This window comes from Notolabrus celidotus, chromosome 12 (assembly GCF_009762535.1).
Source record: "Notolabrus celidotus isolate fNotCel1 chromosome 12, fNotCel1.pri, whole genome shotgun sequence".
Classification (NCBI taxonomy): Eukaryota; Metazoa; Chordata; class Actinopteri; order Labriformes; family Labridae; genus Notolabrus; species Notolabrus celidotus.
The window spans coordinates 17,890,126-17,907,041 of NC_048283.1; the positions used below are offsets into that span (position 1 = coordinate 17,890,126).

At 42.1% G+C, this 16,916-nt stretch overlaps 1 protein-coding gene and 1 long non-coding RNA gene across 2 annotated transcripts in view; one reads left to right on the plus strand and one right to left on the minus strand.

Moving 5' to 3' along the window:
• Window positions 1-8,199: 8,199 nt before the first annotated feature.
• On the minus strand, window positions 8,200-13,374 carry LOC117823307. The gene is made up of 3 exons (XR_004633363.1): window positions 13,319-13,374; window positions 10,078-10,186; window positions 8,200-9,515 (listed from the first exon to the last, which is right to left on the minus strand). It is a non-coding gene; the product is annotated as an uncharacterized LOC117823307 (long non-coding RNA).
• LOC117823305 (G patch domain-containing protein 8) overlaps window positions 9,852-16,916 on the plus strand; it is a 43,462-nt gene continuing 36,397 nt past the window's right edge. Inside the window, exon 1 of the mRNA XM_034698450.1 lies at window positions 9,852-10,191. Within this exon, the coding sequence (XP_034554341.1) occupies window positions 10,003-10,191 (189 nt within the window). The 5' untranslated portion in view covers window positions 9,852-10,002. The remainder of the gene's footprint in view (window positions 10,192-16,916) is intronic.

Here is a 16,916-nt window from a genome sequence, read left to right on the forward strand (position 1 = left end):
TCTGCCAGGCCACCACACAAAAGTTATTGCAAGGCAAATACTAAATGGGCCAGCAAGCCAGGTATAGGGACCAAAACCCTGATTACCTATAAATATAATGCTTAAGTTGCACTCACAGGGGTACAGACTATGTGGACAGTGCAGAAAACTTCACAGAGATATACTGTTTATCTGATATTTACATTACAACCCCCCAAAAGGGCACAGACAACAAAGAAACTGCCAAAAGGTTAGATTCTGAGACTGAGTTAGCTGAGGTAACAACTAGAAGACAGCTAGTAGCTGCTCCCATGTGTCACTCACACTCCTTTTGCATAACTTAAAGCCCTTGTATAACTTCAATGATTGAGTTATGTAAAAATCCATCCCTGCACACTTGTCATGAATAAAGAAATAAGCTACAGAGGCCAAAACAGGGTTTTGTACTCAGCTGTAAACATGTTGACTTCGGCTTTAAAGCTCGGCATTTCAATATGACACATTATGGGGATTGACGACTGATAGCTCAAAAACATAGGCACAGTATTATAGTGACGTAACCCATTGGTTTCTGAAGATGAATTATGAAGCTCAAAGATTGTGGTCTCAATTGTGGAAATGCTGATTCCACCTAACCTTTTGTCAACCTAAAAGCAGGCAAGGAGGTGGAGCTGAGTTGCATTTTTAGCCTCTTAGCAAACAGTTATGTGCCAACCTGTCAATCAACTACATCATGCCCTTAATTATGTAATACAGAAATAAAGAAATGAGCTACATACGCAAAAATCATTTTGAACCAGCCTGTAAGCATGTGTAGTTCTGCTGTTAAAATGAGAAATCTGCAGGTGTTAAAGGGGACTGCTTGGCTTACGCAGCCAACCTCAAGTGGACAGTTGAGGAACTGCTTTTATTTTTGCACTTCTGCATTGATTTCATTTCTCAACCCCTGAGGTTGCAGCTGCTAGCACCCCATTTAATCTTAACTGTCATTGCTTTGAAGTACAATAACTGGAGATGAGAGGACTCTCGACTGTGCTCCCGTGTTTGAGTTAAATTGGCTGAGAACAGTGTGTTTCCCATTGTACTCTGGGACCAACCAGAGACCTCATCAACAGACCTTATCTATTATTTACACAGCACCACTGATACTCCAATAAAAAAGCTAACTGCCTCTCCAAACAACTTTCTACTGTCACAAACAAGTGAAACATATTCGCATGCTTTCTGGCACCCAGACACAGAGATATCTTTTGATCCGGTGAGTAGCGTTTCGCATTGCCAAACAAATACGGGGGTCGGTGAGGGTGGTAAAAGTTCATAGCACGCATGCAGTCACATAAATTAGGATGAGTGAAATTGACAAAAAGAGGTATAAAAAGATGGATTAATGTCCAAGCACACACTTGAGACAGATGTTATTCCTTTTGGACAGGTTGTTGCTATGCCCCGCTAGATTTGATAGCCGTAACTTTCATCTGCAGCATGGTACACTCTGATTAGCTTCCAGGGAGAAAGCCGAGCTGAGGGGGCTGCAGAGGTGGCATATAAGGAAGAAGGATGGGAAAAGGGATTTCTGAGATATGTGAAATGAAATCCTGTCGAAGTATATTAAAACTACACTTTGAATCTCTTCCCCAGCAGAATATGGCAGAGAGAGTTTGATCAAATGCATGCAAATCCAGATACAAACACACACCGGGAAGTCAAAAGTGAAGTACACATAGACCGTGAATACACTCTTCCTCCATATGTATGGGTGAGAGTTGCAGTCTCATTAATAGTGTTACCACAGCATCACACCTTAATGATCACCGTTTCTCTGGGTGCATCTGCCTCTGACGCCATTTCACTTTAACTGCAGGACCAGGAAGGGTTCACATCAGGATAAGTCATACGCTGTCCATATATCAAAGACATTTCAGACCACTTTACCAGAGGGTGACTAATTGTCCACCGCCTGGGAGATCAAGTCTGCATCCCGAGCCAGGTTGTCAGCTCTGACAGGCACAAGTCTGGAACTAGTCCCATATTTTACCCCTCGCTGCACTCTCTGCTTTATGCCGAACAGAGTCATATTCAGAGCTCTTATTCCTCTGTCTCGATGGACCCTTCTGACCAGATTTGACCAGCTTCTTATTTCCTTTTCTCTCTCCCTATGCAGTAAGTCTGCACCTTCTCTGCTCAACCATGAAACCATAACTACATATAAATCATCTTTTCTCTTACTCTGTCATTCTGATAGCCTTTCCACACTCGCTCATTTGTTCTCTTTATTTTTCCCTAAATCCTCCTCCACTCACTCTCGTCCTCTCTCTCTCTTATATTCTCTCTTTCTCCCTCTGCACCTTACACAAACACAACTCTAATAAATTGTGGCACTGGTAATTACATAGAACCCACCGGTAAATTTCACTTCCATTTACATTTAGATTACAGAATATTTCATTCCTATCAATCTGCTGTGCAAGACCGCAGTGTGTGGATGGCTTCACCCATATGCAGACACAACTGTTCATGGCATTTTTATATTCTCACTGGTGCATGTATGGATGCACAGGGGGGTGAACACCCATATGCTCACACACACACACACACACACACACACACACACACACACACACACACACACACACACACACACAAACAGTGCAAGCAAAATAGAGGGCACACAAACATGCAGGTGAGTGCACACACATTATCACACAAAGCAATCAATCTCAATGTTCACCAGCACACATGGACAAATGCACACATTAGGGTGGTAGATTCTAATTCCCCTGCCCACAGATTTCTATGTATAAACATATTTGAGCTCAAATTTTTTAGCAGATTTTTTTCAAACTGGGGTGTGGTGGCTGAAAACCATTCATTCACCATTCATGTCTCCAATAATGAAGTCCAAATAATGACAATAGTCAGAGGTTTATGCTGTTGTTAAAATTCTGTGGTAAGATTTCACTAAATAAAAAAACACAACTCCCCCAACGTAGAGCCGAAACATTCAGAGCTCCCCCTGGTGACTGGTTGCAGTATTGCACATAAAGCCTACCTCCTCCATGAGATCAAATAGAGCTTGGGTCAAATTAGATAACTAAAAATAAATTTTTCTGAAACATGCTTTCGGTCATAGCAGCTATTTTTACTCAATATGCTGATTTATGCAAGTGTTTTCTTTTTTTTTAGGAGTTTAGTTTTAGTTAAAAAGGGGGATTTAAAGCATAGACTGTATAAAATATGGATGTAGTATCCGAGACGCCACCCTTCTGTTTCTGCAGAGCTGTTTGAGGCAAATCATCGGCGGTAGCCATATTGCTACTGTCGAGCCAATGTGACGTAAAGAGGCGGAGTTTGAGCTTTCTAGCCAACAGCTGCAGCGTTCCCGCAGTCAGCTGTGCCTCTCATTGGAAGACTTGTAATCTCAATATCTTCAAAATTGCCGCATTAAAAAAAAATTCACACCCCTCACAATGAGAGCAGATCGAGAAATTAGCTATCCAGACTACACTCATCTTTTGTACCAGGCTGTAAACATGTTTATTTCTGCTGCAAAGATCGTCTTTTTCCCATTCATGTGTATGTGGCTTCCAGTACTTCCGCTACATCGAGGAGCCAGCCTCAAGCGGATCCTCGATGAACTGCAGCTTTTAACACTTCCGCATTGGACTAATATTTTTAGACCGGAGGTTGCCGCTTGATTTAAAGTCATGATTGACAATTCAATAACTAATGCAGGGTCCTACAATGTTTACCAGATTAGCAAAGAAGAGAAGGAACAGCAAGAGATAATATAACGAGAATCTGTTCTGCACCAACCTGAGTGATCTTTGACGTTTATTAGTAAGTTAAATGTGTGCTTTGGATAGGTATGGTAGGCATATCCCACTGCCCCACTAGCAAGATCACTTTGACCTGTGCCTTGTCTCTAAGATACATCAGCACCAGAATATGTAAGCACCCAATGAGGAAGTACTTTGACTTCACTTTATAACATTCAGAGACAATGAAGGTGTACCATGCAGATCAATTTACAGTCAATAGGTTACAGGCGTTAAACCCTTATAGAAATAGTCAGTCTTCATGTTAGTGGTTCCTTTTGCTTCTCACAGAAAGGCATCAGTAATAATTTCAGTCTTTCTCATACATAGATAAAAACTCCTCAAAGTTACTTCAAGGACTTGTAAATTAAATGTTCCCCCAAATTTTCTGTGAAAAGTACGAACAAAAGCGGCATGAAGCCTCTTGCAACAAAGCTGCTCTGAGATAACAAGTCCTGCTCTGATCGGATAGATAGCCAATCATAGGTAATGGGGTGGCACCTTGGGTGACTTATCAGATTTAACAGGGAGCCCATAACACCCCAGGCCACCCCATGGTAACACCCTGCTCAGAGCCACTCATAACTGATTATGTTAAAGTCAGGATATAGCTGAGGTAAGTGTTCATAAACCCAAAGTTTTTGAAAAAAGGAACCCAATTTATCTTGAACTGTGCAATATTTATCTGATGAAAAAAGGCTCACACACCGTCTCTGTAGAACTCTGGTTGTGTTCATCTGAGCCAGAAAGAAATCTTATTGTAAGTAAGGTTTTTCTTCTTCACGCTTCCCTTTCATTCTTTGCACACTTTTTTAAAGTGATGCCATGGTAAGTCTTTGGAGGCAGCATTCTCCTAACCCACACACACAGACACACAGCACAGACACAAAGTACCCACTTCTGGACCATAATACATTCAGATGCAATCTCATCCACTGCGCATAAAAGACAGCAATATGCACCCAAAAGCTAACTGTAATATTTCAGTGGTTTATAAGGAGAGTGGAGAGGGAGAAAGAGCCAGAGGCAGCAACTGGGGAAAACAGATACCACCAAGATTTTCATTCTCTTCCTCCATCTCTCTCTCTATCTTTCTTTTTCTCTTCTTTCTCTCTACTTTTTGCCATTCTGTCTTTCCCCCCTATCGGTCTCTCTCTCTGGCTCTCCCTCCCACCCACTCTCCCTCCTCTCTGTATAACTGCATCATTTCCAACTGTAATGAGAGCACCAGGAGCAACTAGAAAGCAAGGGAGAGGGGAGGTACTTCAGGGAATTAGAGTGTTTAAAATATACACAACGGTTTTCCTCTTGTGGCTGATCAGTGCAAATAGTCCCCCCTCTGTTCTCTGCATATACAGCCACAATAACCGGAAGGTAGGGTATCACACACCTGCAAACTGTGTGCTGTATGCACAGTATCAGAAAATATGAAAAAGTACACGGATGCGTCTTTCCCAATCACAAACAAAGAGGCTTTAGTGTTTGTGCCATTGTTTTCTGCGTTACCTGATTGTTCAAGATACTCTCATTATTGCAGCTGTATCGCTCCCAGTGGCACTCCAGGACACAGAAATACATTACCCAGCAGTACTTAAGTGTATGAGACATTAACTAAAGCTTTTGCCAGAAGATAGTATGGAGGTAATTTCCTGTTTAAAATTGGTTTTCTTTTCCTCAAGTGAGGGAAGTGTATTCCCCTGCGGAGGAAAAGGCTGAGGAACAGCATAAAGACAATGTTTCTATCACTGATGCTGTGCCATGAGAGGGTGTGTGGGTGTTCATGTAGAGGTCTGGGTGTGGACATGTGGGTGCTGATGTCTTCTCCATCCAGGCAGCTTTATTGTCATTAGGGATTTGTGCTGATAGGATCTGCAGAGGTTCGGGGCCGCTGGCAGCAGGAGGAAATTGAAGTGACGGGGTGATGTTAAGAGTATAGACTGCAGAGCTGCAGGACACTGAAAACCTGATAATACTGACCATTTGGACAGATAAACATCAGTACAGTATGAACAGCCACACACTTAAACAATGTCACTGACACACTGTGTTGACCCTCAGGGTTGAAATGAACAAATAGAAAATCACTGGAGAGAGGAGAGGCTGAAAAAGAAAAGGGAAACTGCCTAACTCATTTAAGAGGATAAGGAACTAAATACATGATCGGTACTATAAGGCTGTAGCTACTGAAATCATGAGTCTATGCCCTTCCTCCCCAAGGAGAGCATGACAAACCCGGCAGGGATGAGCTCTAGTCCAAACAGGCCTCTCCCCCTGGCTCCGCCTTTCCTGAAGTCTTCCTAAAATCTCTCTTTTCTCAGTTTTTCTCCTCTCTTTTTTCCTACACATGATGGCCAATGAGAACAAAAGGAGGGTGGTCATTCTTGGATGCTGATGTTATCTATTGAGTCTGTTGTAGTGTCAGAGGCCTAACTTGATGAAACATTGGTGAAGGCAGGTGCCCACTTGATAACCCCATTGAAGTGTTGGCTGCCCATTTAGTTCCAGAGTGGCTGTGTGGGGATCATAAGTGGCCAAGGGGGGGAAAAGAGGCTGAGTCTTATGAAGGTAGCAATGTGGTAGCCACTGCAAGCCATTTGGTAGGCCACATAACTTATTAGTAAAGCAAAGGCACTGGGATGAGGGCTCTCATCCTTCTCATTGGGGCACAAGTATTTTGAGTTAAATTCCAATTCAAAATGTTTCATTTTTTTGACTTTTAACATCTTTTTTTATACACATTTTGATTATTTTCTCATGAATTGTGTTACCTATCATGAAGGCCTCTTTCATGTGAAAAATTTGGATAGCATTATATTTTTTGAGAATTCAAAGAAAGTTTGTTTTTTAACTTTTAAGAAAAATTCAATGACACAAAATCTGGAGTTTCATAACTTGCACTCCAGTGACCATGCAAGGACCAGAAATAAAACTCTGTGACAAAAATGCATTTTCCTCTATTAATCAGTCTTAAAATGTCACAATTGTACACATTAAAGAGAAAAATTCAGTAATCATCCAGTAAAATAAGTCACTACAGAGAACAGGTTATTAACTATGGCATAGAATTTACTTCACCAAGGTTCTTCAAACCCAAAAGATTCACAGAAAATTAAAAGGAAAGGACCAAAGTGTCTTTAAATTCCACCACACAGATATGACAGCTCATGAATACATTTATTTACAGAAAGGGGCTATTAGTTATATACACTTCACCTTCTAATGCAAAATTTACAGATAGATGGACAAAACATGGTAAGTGAAAGAAAAATATTTGAGATTACTTGCCATGTTCAAGAAGCCCATAACTTCATATCTGAGAGATATTTCTGATTAGTTGTGCATTAAGCTATTCTTTAAGCAAATGTCTGCCATGAAAGGTTTATATACATTCTTAACTTTGTTCAGATGAAAATTCAAATTAAAGTAGTTCTATGAAGAAGGCCAAGGTTTTATCTCCACCTTAAAACAAGATCTCTCTCTGTCTTCACTTGAGAGGAGCTGAAATAAACTGCAAGCTTACACAAGAACACACACATACATGAAAAAGAACACAATGCATATTTGCACTCACTTGCATGGTCTCTGGCTATACACTCTGATTTCTCTCTTTGTAGTACTAACTCCATGTTTCTCTCAACATCGCACTTTGTGCACAATAAACTCCTGCAACCATTATGGCCAGAGTGTGAATCCATCACAGGGGTGCGTCTGTCCATAGCCCCCCCCCTGAGACACCAGAGAGGGTCACCATGGTAGTTTACACTAAGATGACAAAAAAAGCGTATGTGTGCGTAGTGTTTCACAGAGAATTGGGGCATAAGTGCATTAATAGGGCCGTATATGTAGGCAGATGCTTGCTTCATTCGCTGTCTTTACTGTAACTGGGAGCTCCAGAGTCCCACGAGGAACAAATCTTTCATGTAGAAGGGCATGCAGATAAAAAAAAAACACCACCATCACACACACTCAGTGATAACTGATCAAAACCAGAAAGCAACATGTCTTTGAATGATGCAGCTCTGTGGCCGGTACATGCAGTCCAGGCATCTACAAAGGGCCTTGGTGTGAGAGGGCTGAGAGATGTGTCAGGGCCCCGGCCTGGAGGACTGGACACAAACTCGGTTAAAGGCAGGAAAATGGTGCAGAACAAGAGAGAGTGAGTGGGTTGTAGAGAAGCAACAGTTTGTCGAAGAGTAGGAGGCTGTCAGGAATAATGTGTTTGAAAAAGCTGCAGAAGCTCAGAGATCAGCCATGTTTGTATAGAAGTGTTTGAAAGTTCAATTGCCTCAGAAACCCAAAAGTTTTTTCTTCTTTTTTGCAAGGTGTCCTTTGGGTGTTTGTTGAATAAAACATGTGATAAGAGAGAGCTTGGTTCCTTTATTTTGTGCATCAAAACAATAGGAAGATATTTAAAGACCCTAAAGCTGGATTGATGGCTGTACTAAATCTAAAGACTGTAGCTTATCAAAGTCCGACATTTTTGTTGAGTCATATCTCATCTTCAGATGACAGGTGTCTTCCCTTAAATAAAACAAACTAAAACTTCTGTTTTAGCTTGCAGGATAAATCACTTATTTTGGTCACATAAATCAAGCTAAAAGACGCAGCAAGAGCACACAGTGGACTCCCTTCCCACGCTTGTCCCTCTGTGTCCTTCCACCTCCAAAACCCAGAGCTGTCTGTAGCGTTCAGTGTTGATGTGGAACAACAAAAAAGGAACCCTAATCCCGGGCTGAATATGCATGACTCCTCTGTGGGTGCTCACAGTGGAACAGTTTCAGCACCGCGCTGGTGAACAGCGCCAAACACAGCCAGCTCCGAGCTGCGCTTTGACGGCAGCAGTTTGACAGGCCGAGCAGGAGAAAAAGAGCCTTTTATCTGTAATCTAATCGTTACACCCGGGAGGTTGCAACTGAGTGAGGTTTTCCTTTTTCCCCTGACGATACCCAGACCTTGTAGAAGCATGGGGCTTTTACTTTGAAGCCCTCAAAGCATGAGGAGGAGAGATAGGGGACGAGGAGAGGATGAGAGATTGACACAAACATGTTGCCTCAGCCTCGTTTGCAGTAAAGTTCATTATATTTTCTTCTCCTGACAAGAAAGGAAAATAGTAGAAGAAAACGAAAGAAGGGAGACAAGGAAAAGAATAAGGAGTGGAGAGGGGAGGTGGGGAATTGCACTTCAATTCTGAGTTACTCAAGCACAGCGTGGACAGAAATGATTCCCCCCCATTCCTGACCCACGCACGGGCACGAGCTGTTTATTATAGGCTGCAACAGGAATCTGGTCCGGTGCAGCCCCTGAGAAAGAGAGTCAGACACTTGTACAGAGAGAGAGGGGGAGGGAGGGGGTGAGGAGGAGAAGGAGGAGGAGGAGGAGGAGAGAGAGAGAGAGAGGGTGAGTGTGTTTTCCTTGAGAAAGACTCAGAACCTTTTCAGTCTGCCTGTGCTGGCGCACGATAACAACTAAGAGACTGCATGCTCTGGATGAGTTTGCCGCGGAATTTCATTCACAAAGAGGGTGATTTATAACAAAATTAAAGAAAAAGGGGGTCAAATGTTTCCTTCTTCTCTCCTCTTCGTCGTGCATGAAGCGGGGGCGCACCTGCCAGAGTGTCTGCTCCCCATTTCTGTACTGAGAACTCCTATTGGGATGCTGCTGTTGCCGCTGCTGCTGCAGCTTGGCTGGGGCTGCGTGCACTTTACAGACTGGACCGGTGGACTGTAAAAAGAGACAGAAGGAGAATAAGAGGAAGAGAAAGAGGAGGAGGAGGGGTGAACCACGCTGAGGAGAGAGAGAGAGAGTGTGTGTGTGTGTGTGTGTGTGTGTGTGTGTGTGTGTGTGTGTGTGTGAAACAGAGAGTGGATGGATTCCTCTCCTCCTCTGGCACTCCACAGGCGCTCATTCATTTATTTAAGCCGGAGCGACGAGAGCATGCCAAGCGCAGTCTCCAGCGGAGCTCGGTCAGTATAAACACCCCTGTCTCTCTCACTCTGTCTCTTTTTGTCTCTTACACACACATCATGTTTAGTTATATCCCACTGACTCGTTCTCATTTTGTTTTCCTCTTTGTACGCACGCACAGACTTTCCAACAGAGGACAAGAGTGACACGTCCTCTGTGGTCGCGCTTTCACCTGCGCAACATCCGCACAACAGGACCCTACTTTGGGAAGCCAGGACCCAGGAGGCAGGGGAACACGTCGTATATGAGCCCTAAGCCCCGTGAGTCCCCTGGGATGGCGTGCAGTGCGTGTTACTACCTGGTTATCAGCTCCACTCACCTGAGCAATGGACACTTTCGGCGCGTCAAGGGGGTCTTCAGAGGACCGCTGCGTCCCACTGCAAACAGCGAGTCACCAGGGAGAGAACACGCAAGGCTTGATGGATTTCCTAAGGTGAGTGTGAGAGACATTTTAAAAAAAACCTTGTCTGTTTGACTATTTTTACTACTATTTATTTTTTGAATACCTAGTGACTCTTTAAGCTTATAAATAATCTATCTTAGCCACATTCCTCCACTTTTTATGGTTGCTGGTTTATTAGAAATGTTTTGAAATGGGTAACATGACAGGACGTTCTTCACAAGCAGCCTATAGGAGGGAAAAGTGTGTACATAGTGTGTGCAAGTTGCATAGTTGCAACAGCCTAGCAGATTCAGTGGCACTGTCATATATGAGGAGGTGGAAGCTTTCACTGCAAGGGATGATCTTCTCCTTTTGGTGCGTCATTTTTTTTAGTCTTCTTGTAGAGGATGGGATTATTTAAATAATTTAAAATAAATAGGGAATCTAACCATAAAGTCAGTGTCTGTCTACACCCCTTTCCATCCTCTAGCTGTGGAAATTACAATAGTCAAATAACATTCAGTAGGAGTACCAGCTAAAAAAAGCACTAATGACCAGGGGAGTATTTGTGAGGTTGGTGTGTGTGTTTGTGCTTGTGCAGGTATGGGTGCGTAGGCATCCATGACCTCGCCAGCCTAGTTGGGTAACTTCCTGACCTTTCTCTAGTGCCTGTGGTTCCTTTGAAACACCAAACTGGCATTTAGTTGTAAAGTGGCTCTCAGTCTGTGTGCACTTGCAGGTTGTGTGTTTTGGTGTGCAAACTAGTGGAGACAAATAAAGTGTGTGTGACAGAGAGAAAGAAAGAAGGAAAAAGAGAGATACCAGCAAAGAAAATGACAGTACATGAATACAGTAAATTAAATATATACATGAGTTCCGTGTGTGTGTGTGTGTGTGTGTGTGTGTGTGTGTGTGTGTGTGTGTGTGTGTGTGTGTGTGTGTGTGTGTGTGTGTGTGTGTGTGTGTGTCTTGTAGATGCAGAAGCAGCTCTGTGGGTCTCTGGTAATCACACATTATTCATGAGCTCTTAATGTGAGACGAGACAAACTGGCGGAGCTGATGACAAGTTTGATGAGAAAGGAGGAAAGGAGCAGCTGGTATGTGTGTATGTGTGTCTACGCGTGTGTATGTGTGGGAGAATGTGTGTGTTGCTACGCAAGTCATTACCAGTCTGTCATGTTCAGCCCGCGCTCACTATGTGATGGGAATGAGCGAACAGTGTGGAGCATACACAGTCACACAAGCAGGGATGCTGCAAGGAGTCATATTAACAAATATACTTGCTAACTTTACACACACACACACACACACACACACACACACACACACACACACACATTTTTCCCAGATGGTCTAAATGACTACCATAAAATGAGTAATTATTGTACATACTCTCTATACCTCTTCCTCTACAGTATAACGCTATTGACATACTGTGTATCCCAGGTCTCCCTAATGAGGCCTCCCCTTTAAATTTTGGTTATTTGAATAATCTATCATCCATCTCCTTGCAGAATCATCAAATGCTCATTTTTCATCACCCCTGCAACAAGTTCAGCCCCAGAAACAGGCTTGATTTTTCAAAAATAGACTAATTTGAATGAACATGTAACGTGCAGAATATATCAGGCACCTCTACATTTTTTAAACTGATGAATCTGTTGAGCTGTTCCACGAAGACATGTTTTGGTTCAGGATTTGTGCATGTTATGGAAATGTGTTTGAGGAGACTTGGCATTTGTGGGAGATGGGAAATCAAGACCAATGTGTCTTCTGTGTTTGTCAAACTCACAATTAAGTTACAGTTAAAGCAAAAGGCAATCTGTCAGTAACATGGAGTACGGGCTTGTGACAGGCATTGAAATGTGCTCTCAGATGAATAGGTTTTAATGATCAGTGATTTAAACCACATTATGACTGACAGGCGATCAATCAGCAACGATCCTAGTAAGCAATTCAATGTCTTGACTAGCTTGATATGTAGAGGTTATGAACTAATTCTTTTCTGTGTTTTGGACTTTAGGTTAAACCAAATGAGGCATTTCAGGACCTCATGTTGGACAATGAAAATTGTCATTTACAGTAATTACTCAGATCAACAAATGGTGATTATTGATAAGGACAGTTGATCACAGTCCACTCCCTTTTACTCACATGGAGCAATCTGGCATATTTACAATTAGCCAACAAGATCAGAAATTTGACTGAACAGTTTTCTGCTTTACCTCAGTCCATCTTAAATGAGTTTCAGAGAAAGCAGCCGCGAATCGGGATCTGGTTTATGCCCAGTTTCCTCTTTCCATGGTAGAGTTGTTTTTTTGGGGGGGGTTTTATGGGCTTTTTTGCCTTTATTTTAAAGGAAAGCTGAAGAGAGACAGGAAATGTGGGTAGTAGAGATTGGGGGAAGACATGCAGGAAATGGTCGACCGACTGGGAATCGAACCGACAACCCCTGCGACGAGGACTGCAGCCTCTGTATGTGGGGCACTTAGACAGCTAGGCCACCAGCACCCCCCATGGTAGAGTTTTAACTTGTAGGCAGTGATGAACTGTGTTCACAGACAATGGTTTTTGGAAGTGTTCCTGAGCCCATGCAGTGATGTCCTCACAAGAATTGTGTCTGTTTTTAATGCAGTGCCATCTAAAAGCCTGAAGATCACGACACAGGGGATTTTGTCAGAATCTCTAAATCGAAACTGGGCAGAGTAGGTGGACAAATGTCATGCTGTTCTCTGCAAAGCCTGCCTCACGGGTCATTTCAGATTACTGGTTTGAGACTAAATGATAATTTCCCCGAAAATAAGCATCAACAATCCATAAATACCTGCTTACTACTTCAGTGCAAATATGTTCGGTGTTGCTAAACTAGCAACAAATTAGCAATGCTGATGAGAGTCCAGCCACAAGAATAATGGTCAATTTATTTGAAATGCCCGACTCAAAAACGAACAAGGGGATGGCAATTTGGATTGTGGCAAGCACACAAAATAGGCTGCAGACAGTCATTGGCAAAAATGTAAACGGTATAACTTTTATTATTTGTTTGAGACTAGCTGTACACTGTAAGGCCTCATGGCGCCAGCACATTTTGCGAATACAACTGATGAATCCAAGTCATGCTTTTGAAAACAGCGCAGTACATCATGTTCAGTCAGCAAAAAAAAAAAAGGTTACTTACATGTGTTTTGTGAAGTATTAACCAGCATGTAGACTCCATGAAAGATTAATGTGCTCAATGATGGCTGCAGGACAGAAGCAAACGTTGAACGTGTCTTGGCATGTCCTCTCTTGCTGCATGTGGGCGTGTCATGTCGTTTTACTTTCGATATGAGGTGTTAAACTGAGTTTTGTCAAATTAATTTAATGTGAAGTTAAACAAAAATCAATTAAATGCTTGAAAATATTAAGTTCCCAAAATATTCACATGTTTCACTTATGGGTAACTTAAGAAACACAAAAAGTGAAATTAAGTTATGTGGACATCACCGTTGAAAGGCTTTTTACAGTGCAGTAGAACAGAAGTTCACTAAATTTTCAGCCAGAGGCAATCCCCACTGCCCCTTGAGGTGGTTAGACATTACTTACAGGCATGCACAAGTACAGGTGAGTGTGTTTACGTGTGTAAGAGTCATAGCTTGAAGCCTGAGATACTTAATTTGTCTGGTCTGCAGAAAATTACCCTACGTATACGCACATCACTGTGTTTCCTGTGCTGCTGTGAATAAACCTGCAGCTACTCGTGCTTTCATTGATCTATCATAATGACCTCAAGAGACGTTGCAACAGAAAAGTAGAAAAATAATGACACATTTTTTATGTGCATGGTTTAACTTGACTTTTTACCACCATTTGTTTTGCAATTGTAATTTTCTTTTCTTTAGAAGGCATCTCAGGATCCCAGCATCAGTGTCTCGTGACCCCACAGGAGGTTCTGACTCCCATTTTGGGGACAACTGATGATAAAATCCTTAGATGCTTTTATTTCACTATTCTTTAATTATTGCATTATTCATCAGTTCAGTCTTGTGGTTTGACTGAACATCCTGTGGGATGCTCTTTTTACAGCCAATCATGTTACTGACCTGTCACCAGTCAAACTAATTAACTTTGAGATGTTTCAACTGATGGTTTCTTTGGGGGTGTCAGTTTAGCCTAACTGGTAGAGTAAACATCCCATGTGCAGAGGCTTTAGTTGTACTGGTCGTGGGATCTTTTCCTCCAGTCCCGACAGAATTTTAAACACCTCAGCCTCCACTTTCTCCCTGCATTACATGTCACTCTCTCAATCTGTCCTTCTAAGTGAAGGCTAAACACAGCACACTCTTTTGGCATGTCACAGCTTTCCCAGTCTTTTGTTGCCACTGTCCCAGCTTTTTCAAAATGTGTTGCTGGCATCATTAAAATGAGCATAAAACAAAATAAATTTTTCAGTTTCAACGTTTGAATCTTTGTCCTCGCACTATTTTCAGTTCAATAGTGTTTAAATGATTTGCAAACCATCCAAATATGTTTGATCAACATTTTACAAAGTGTCTTAACTTCTACGGGGAAAGGGTTGATGTGATAAAACAAGTTTAAATCTAATAAACTAAGATTTTAAAAAGTATTTGTTGAGTATCAGCACCAAAAGTCATGTATTGTATGGGCAGACAGTTCTTAGCTTACAAAGGATGCAGCACAGCTATTTAAACAGGAACTGTGTGAACATCTTTTATGTTTGTGCAGTCAATTCTTCCTGAAAGTTTGTAAAGCTGCATTTACTAATATAAGTCCATGTTATCTCAGCTCTTGTTCAGCACTCTGCCATCCAAACAGGCCTTTTGAACAGCAGCAATTTCAACTCAGAGAAAGCACAGAAGTTTTCTCATCATAAAAAAGCCTGTGATGAATTGCCAAATAAGCTCTGACATTGAACATTATGCGTCTGTAGAGCTAAAATGCAAATCTATAACTCTTTAAATATCATCAAAAGTAGAAATGCCATCAAAGGAGAGAGCATGCGAGCAAACAACATGAGCCGCAGCGACTCAGGAGAATCCCTTTCAACATGAATTTCTGGATTCAAGCCTTCAGCCTGATGAAATGTTCCTGACTTCAAATCAGAATCCACACGTGCTTTAGGTGCTTCAAGCTCAAATATGGCTCATATTTATGTAGAAAAGGGGTTATTTATTGTTTGAATCTGTTGTACTCTCTCCATAATGAAAGCTTACAGTTATGTTTGTCATTCATGGTCGGTCAGACTTGTTCAGCTCCACGGACGTGTCCTCACTAATGTGGATAAATCTACGTGTGGAAAGTTTTCAGCGTTGTAAAACGCTGGCTAAGAAGGTACGGAAGGTCAAAAATGAAAAAACGTCATGCTTTCAGATTTATCCATATTAGTTTGGACACGGCCCAATTTATGGGCCTGTCAGTATGATAAACAGGCTGTACTTCTGGTCAAGTTGTTCAAAAGTGACCTCTTGTTTAAGGTGAAACAAAGTCGTGCAGCCAAGAGTTGAACACAAACCTCTTAAAGAGTGTTAGTCATGCAGAGCAGCATCTTTTACTCCCTCCCTCTTCCTGTTCAATCTTTTGTAGAGGGATGCCGTGGCAGCCAGCACAACAGCTAGCCGCTCTTTGATTCAGCTTAGATCACTGGAGTACAAAGGATATTACAACCGGGATTTGTCAGGGGTAACTTCTCGCGTCTTCACTTTGATAAGGTGATGCAGCATTAAGAAAACACAACGCGCATCTGAGTGCTCAAGAAAACCGTCTCCACTGACACACATTTACACACACCCTGCTCTTCCTCTACAACAAATCCCCTCGTTTTTGTTAAGAGATCTTGTTTAGTTAGCTTCCCTGTGGAGTGCTGCAGTATGTCTAGATGAGGATTTTGCTCATTACTACTTTATCACTGCTAATTAGTCATCGTGATAGGTCTCTCGGACGTGTCTAAATTCTGGATCTCGTATGTATATTAGGGCTTAATCACCATTGGTGAGTCATTCTTTAAACTCTAATTAACACTTCAAAGGTTTTTTTTTTGTTCTTGGTGTCAGAAAAGAGGGAGGACAGGAGTGGAGATGTGTCAACGGAAAGGTGTGTGCGAAGAGGACAGATACAGCGCTCCTGCATCACTCAACTGATAAACACATTCCTTTTATTTTGTAAGAATAATCCTCCAATTCATCTGTCGCCCTCTTTCCCTTCAGAAACCTCCCCTCCGTAGAACAGCAAAGCATTGTATGTGTACACTTTTAGCTGAACGGCACTTTGATGTATATTTCACCATGAACTGTCGACTGTACAGCCCAGTGTCAAATGGAGTGCAAATCCCCCGGTGTGTGTGCATGTGTGTGTTTGACTCTGCGTTTGCACCCCTCGTGTTTTCATTGATTCCTCGGGGAGCTGAACAGTGTTTATGGAAATGAGGTGGCATTTAAACATATGCCCTCAAACAATTATCTTGAAACAAGTATTTAGCTGCACAAAAACACAGCCCATGTTTCCGAGTGAGTCAAGCACTCGGCTACAAATAGTACACCATCATGAGGGGACAGAGGTGAGATGAGCCAACTGGTTCGCCATTTGGTGCGCCAGTTTGCTCACGGCTGTAAACATGATACTCGGGCATCTCTGAGCACTTTTTAATGATGATCATAATGATTAATGATACAAGCTCAGTATCAAAAGAACTCCCTGGGGACGATCAAGCTGGTTATAGCATCTTGACATTTATAAAGTTCGACAAATGTCAGAAAGAGAGGGATTAGTCAGATCTGAGT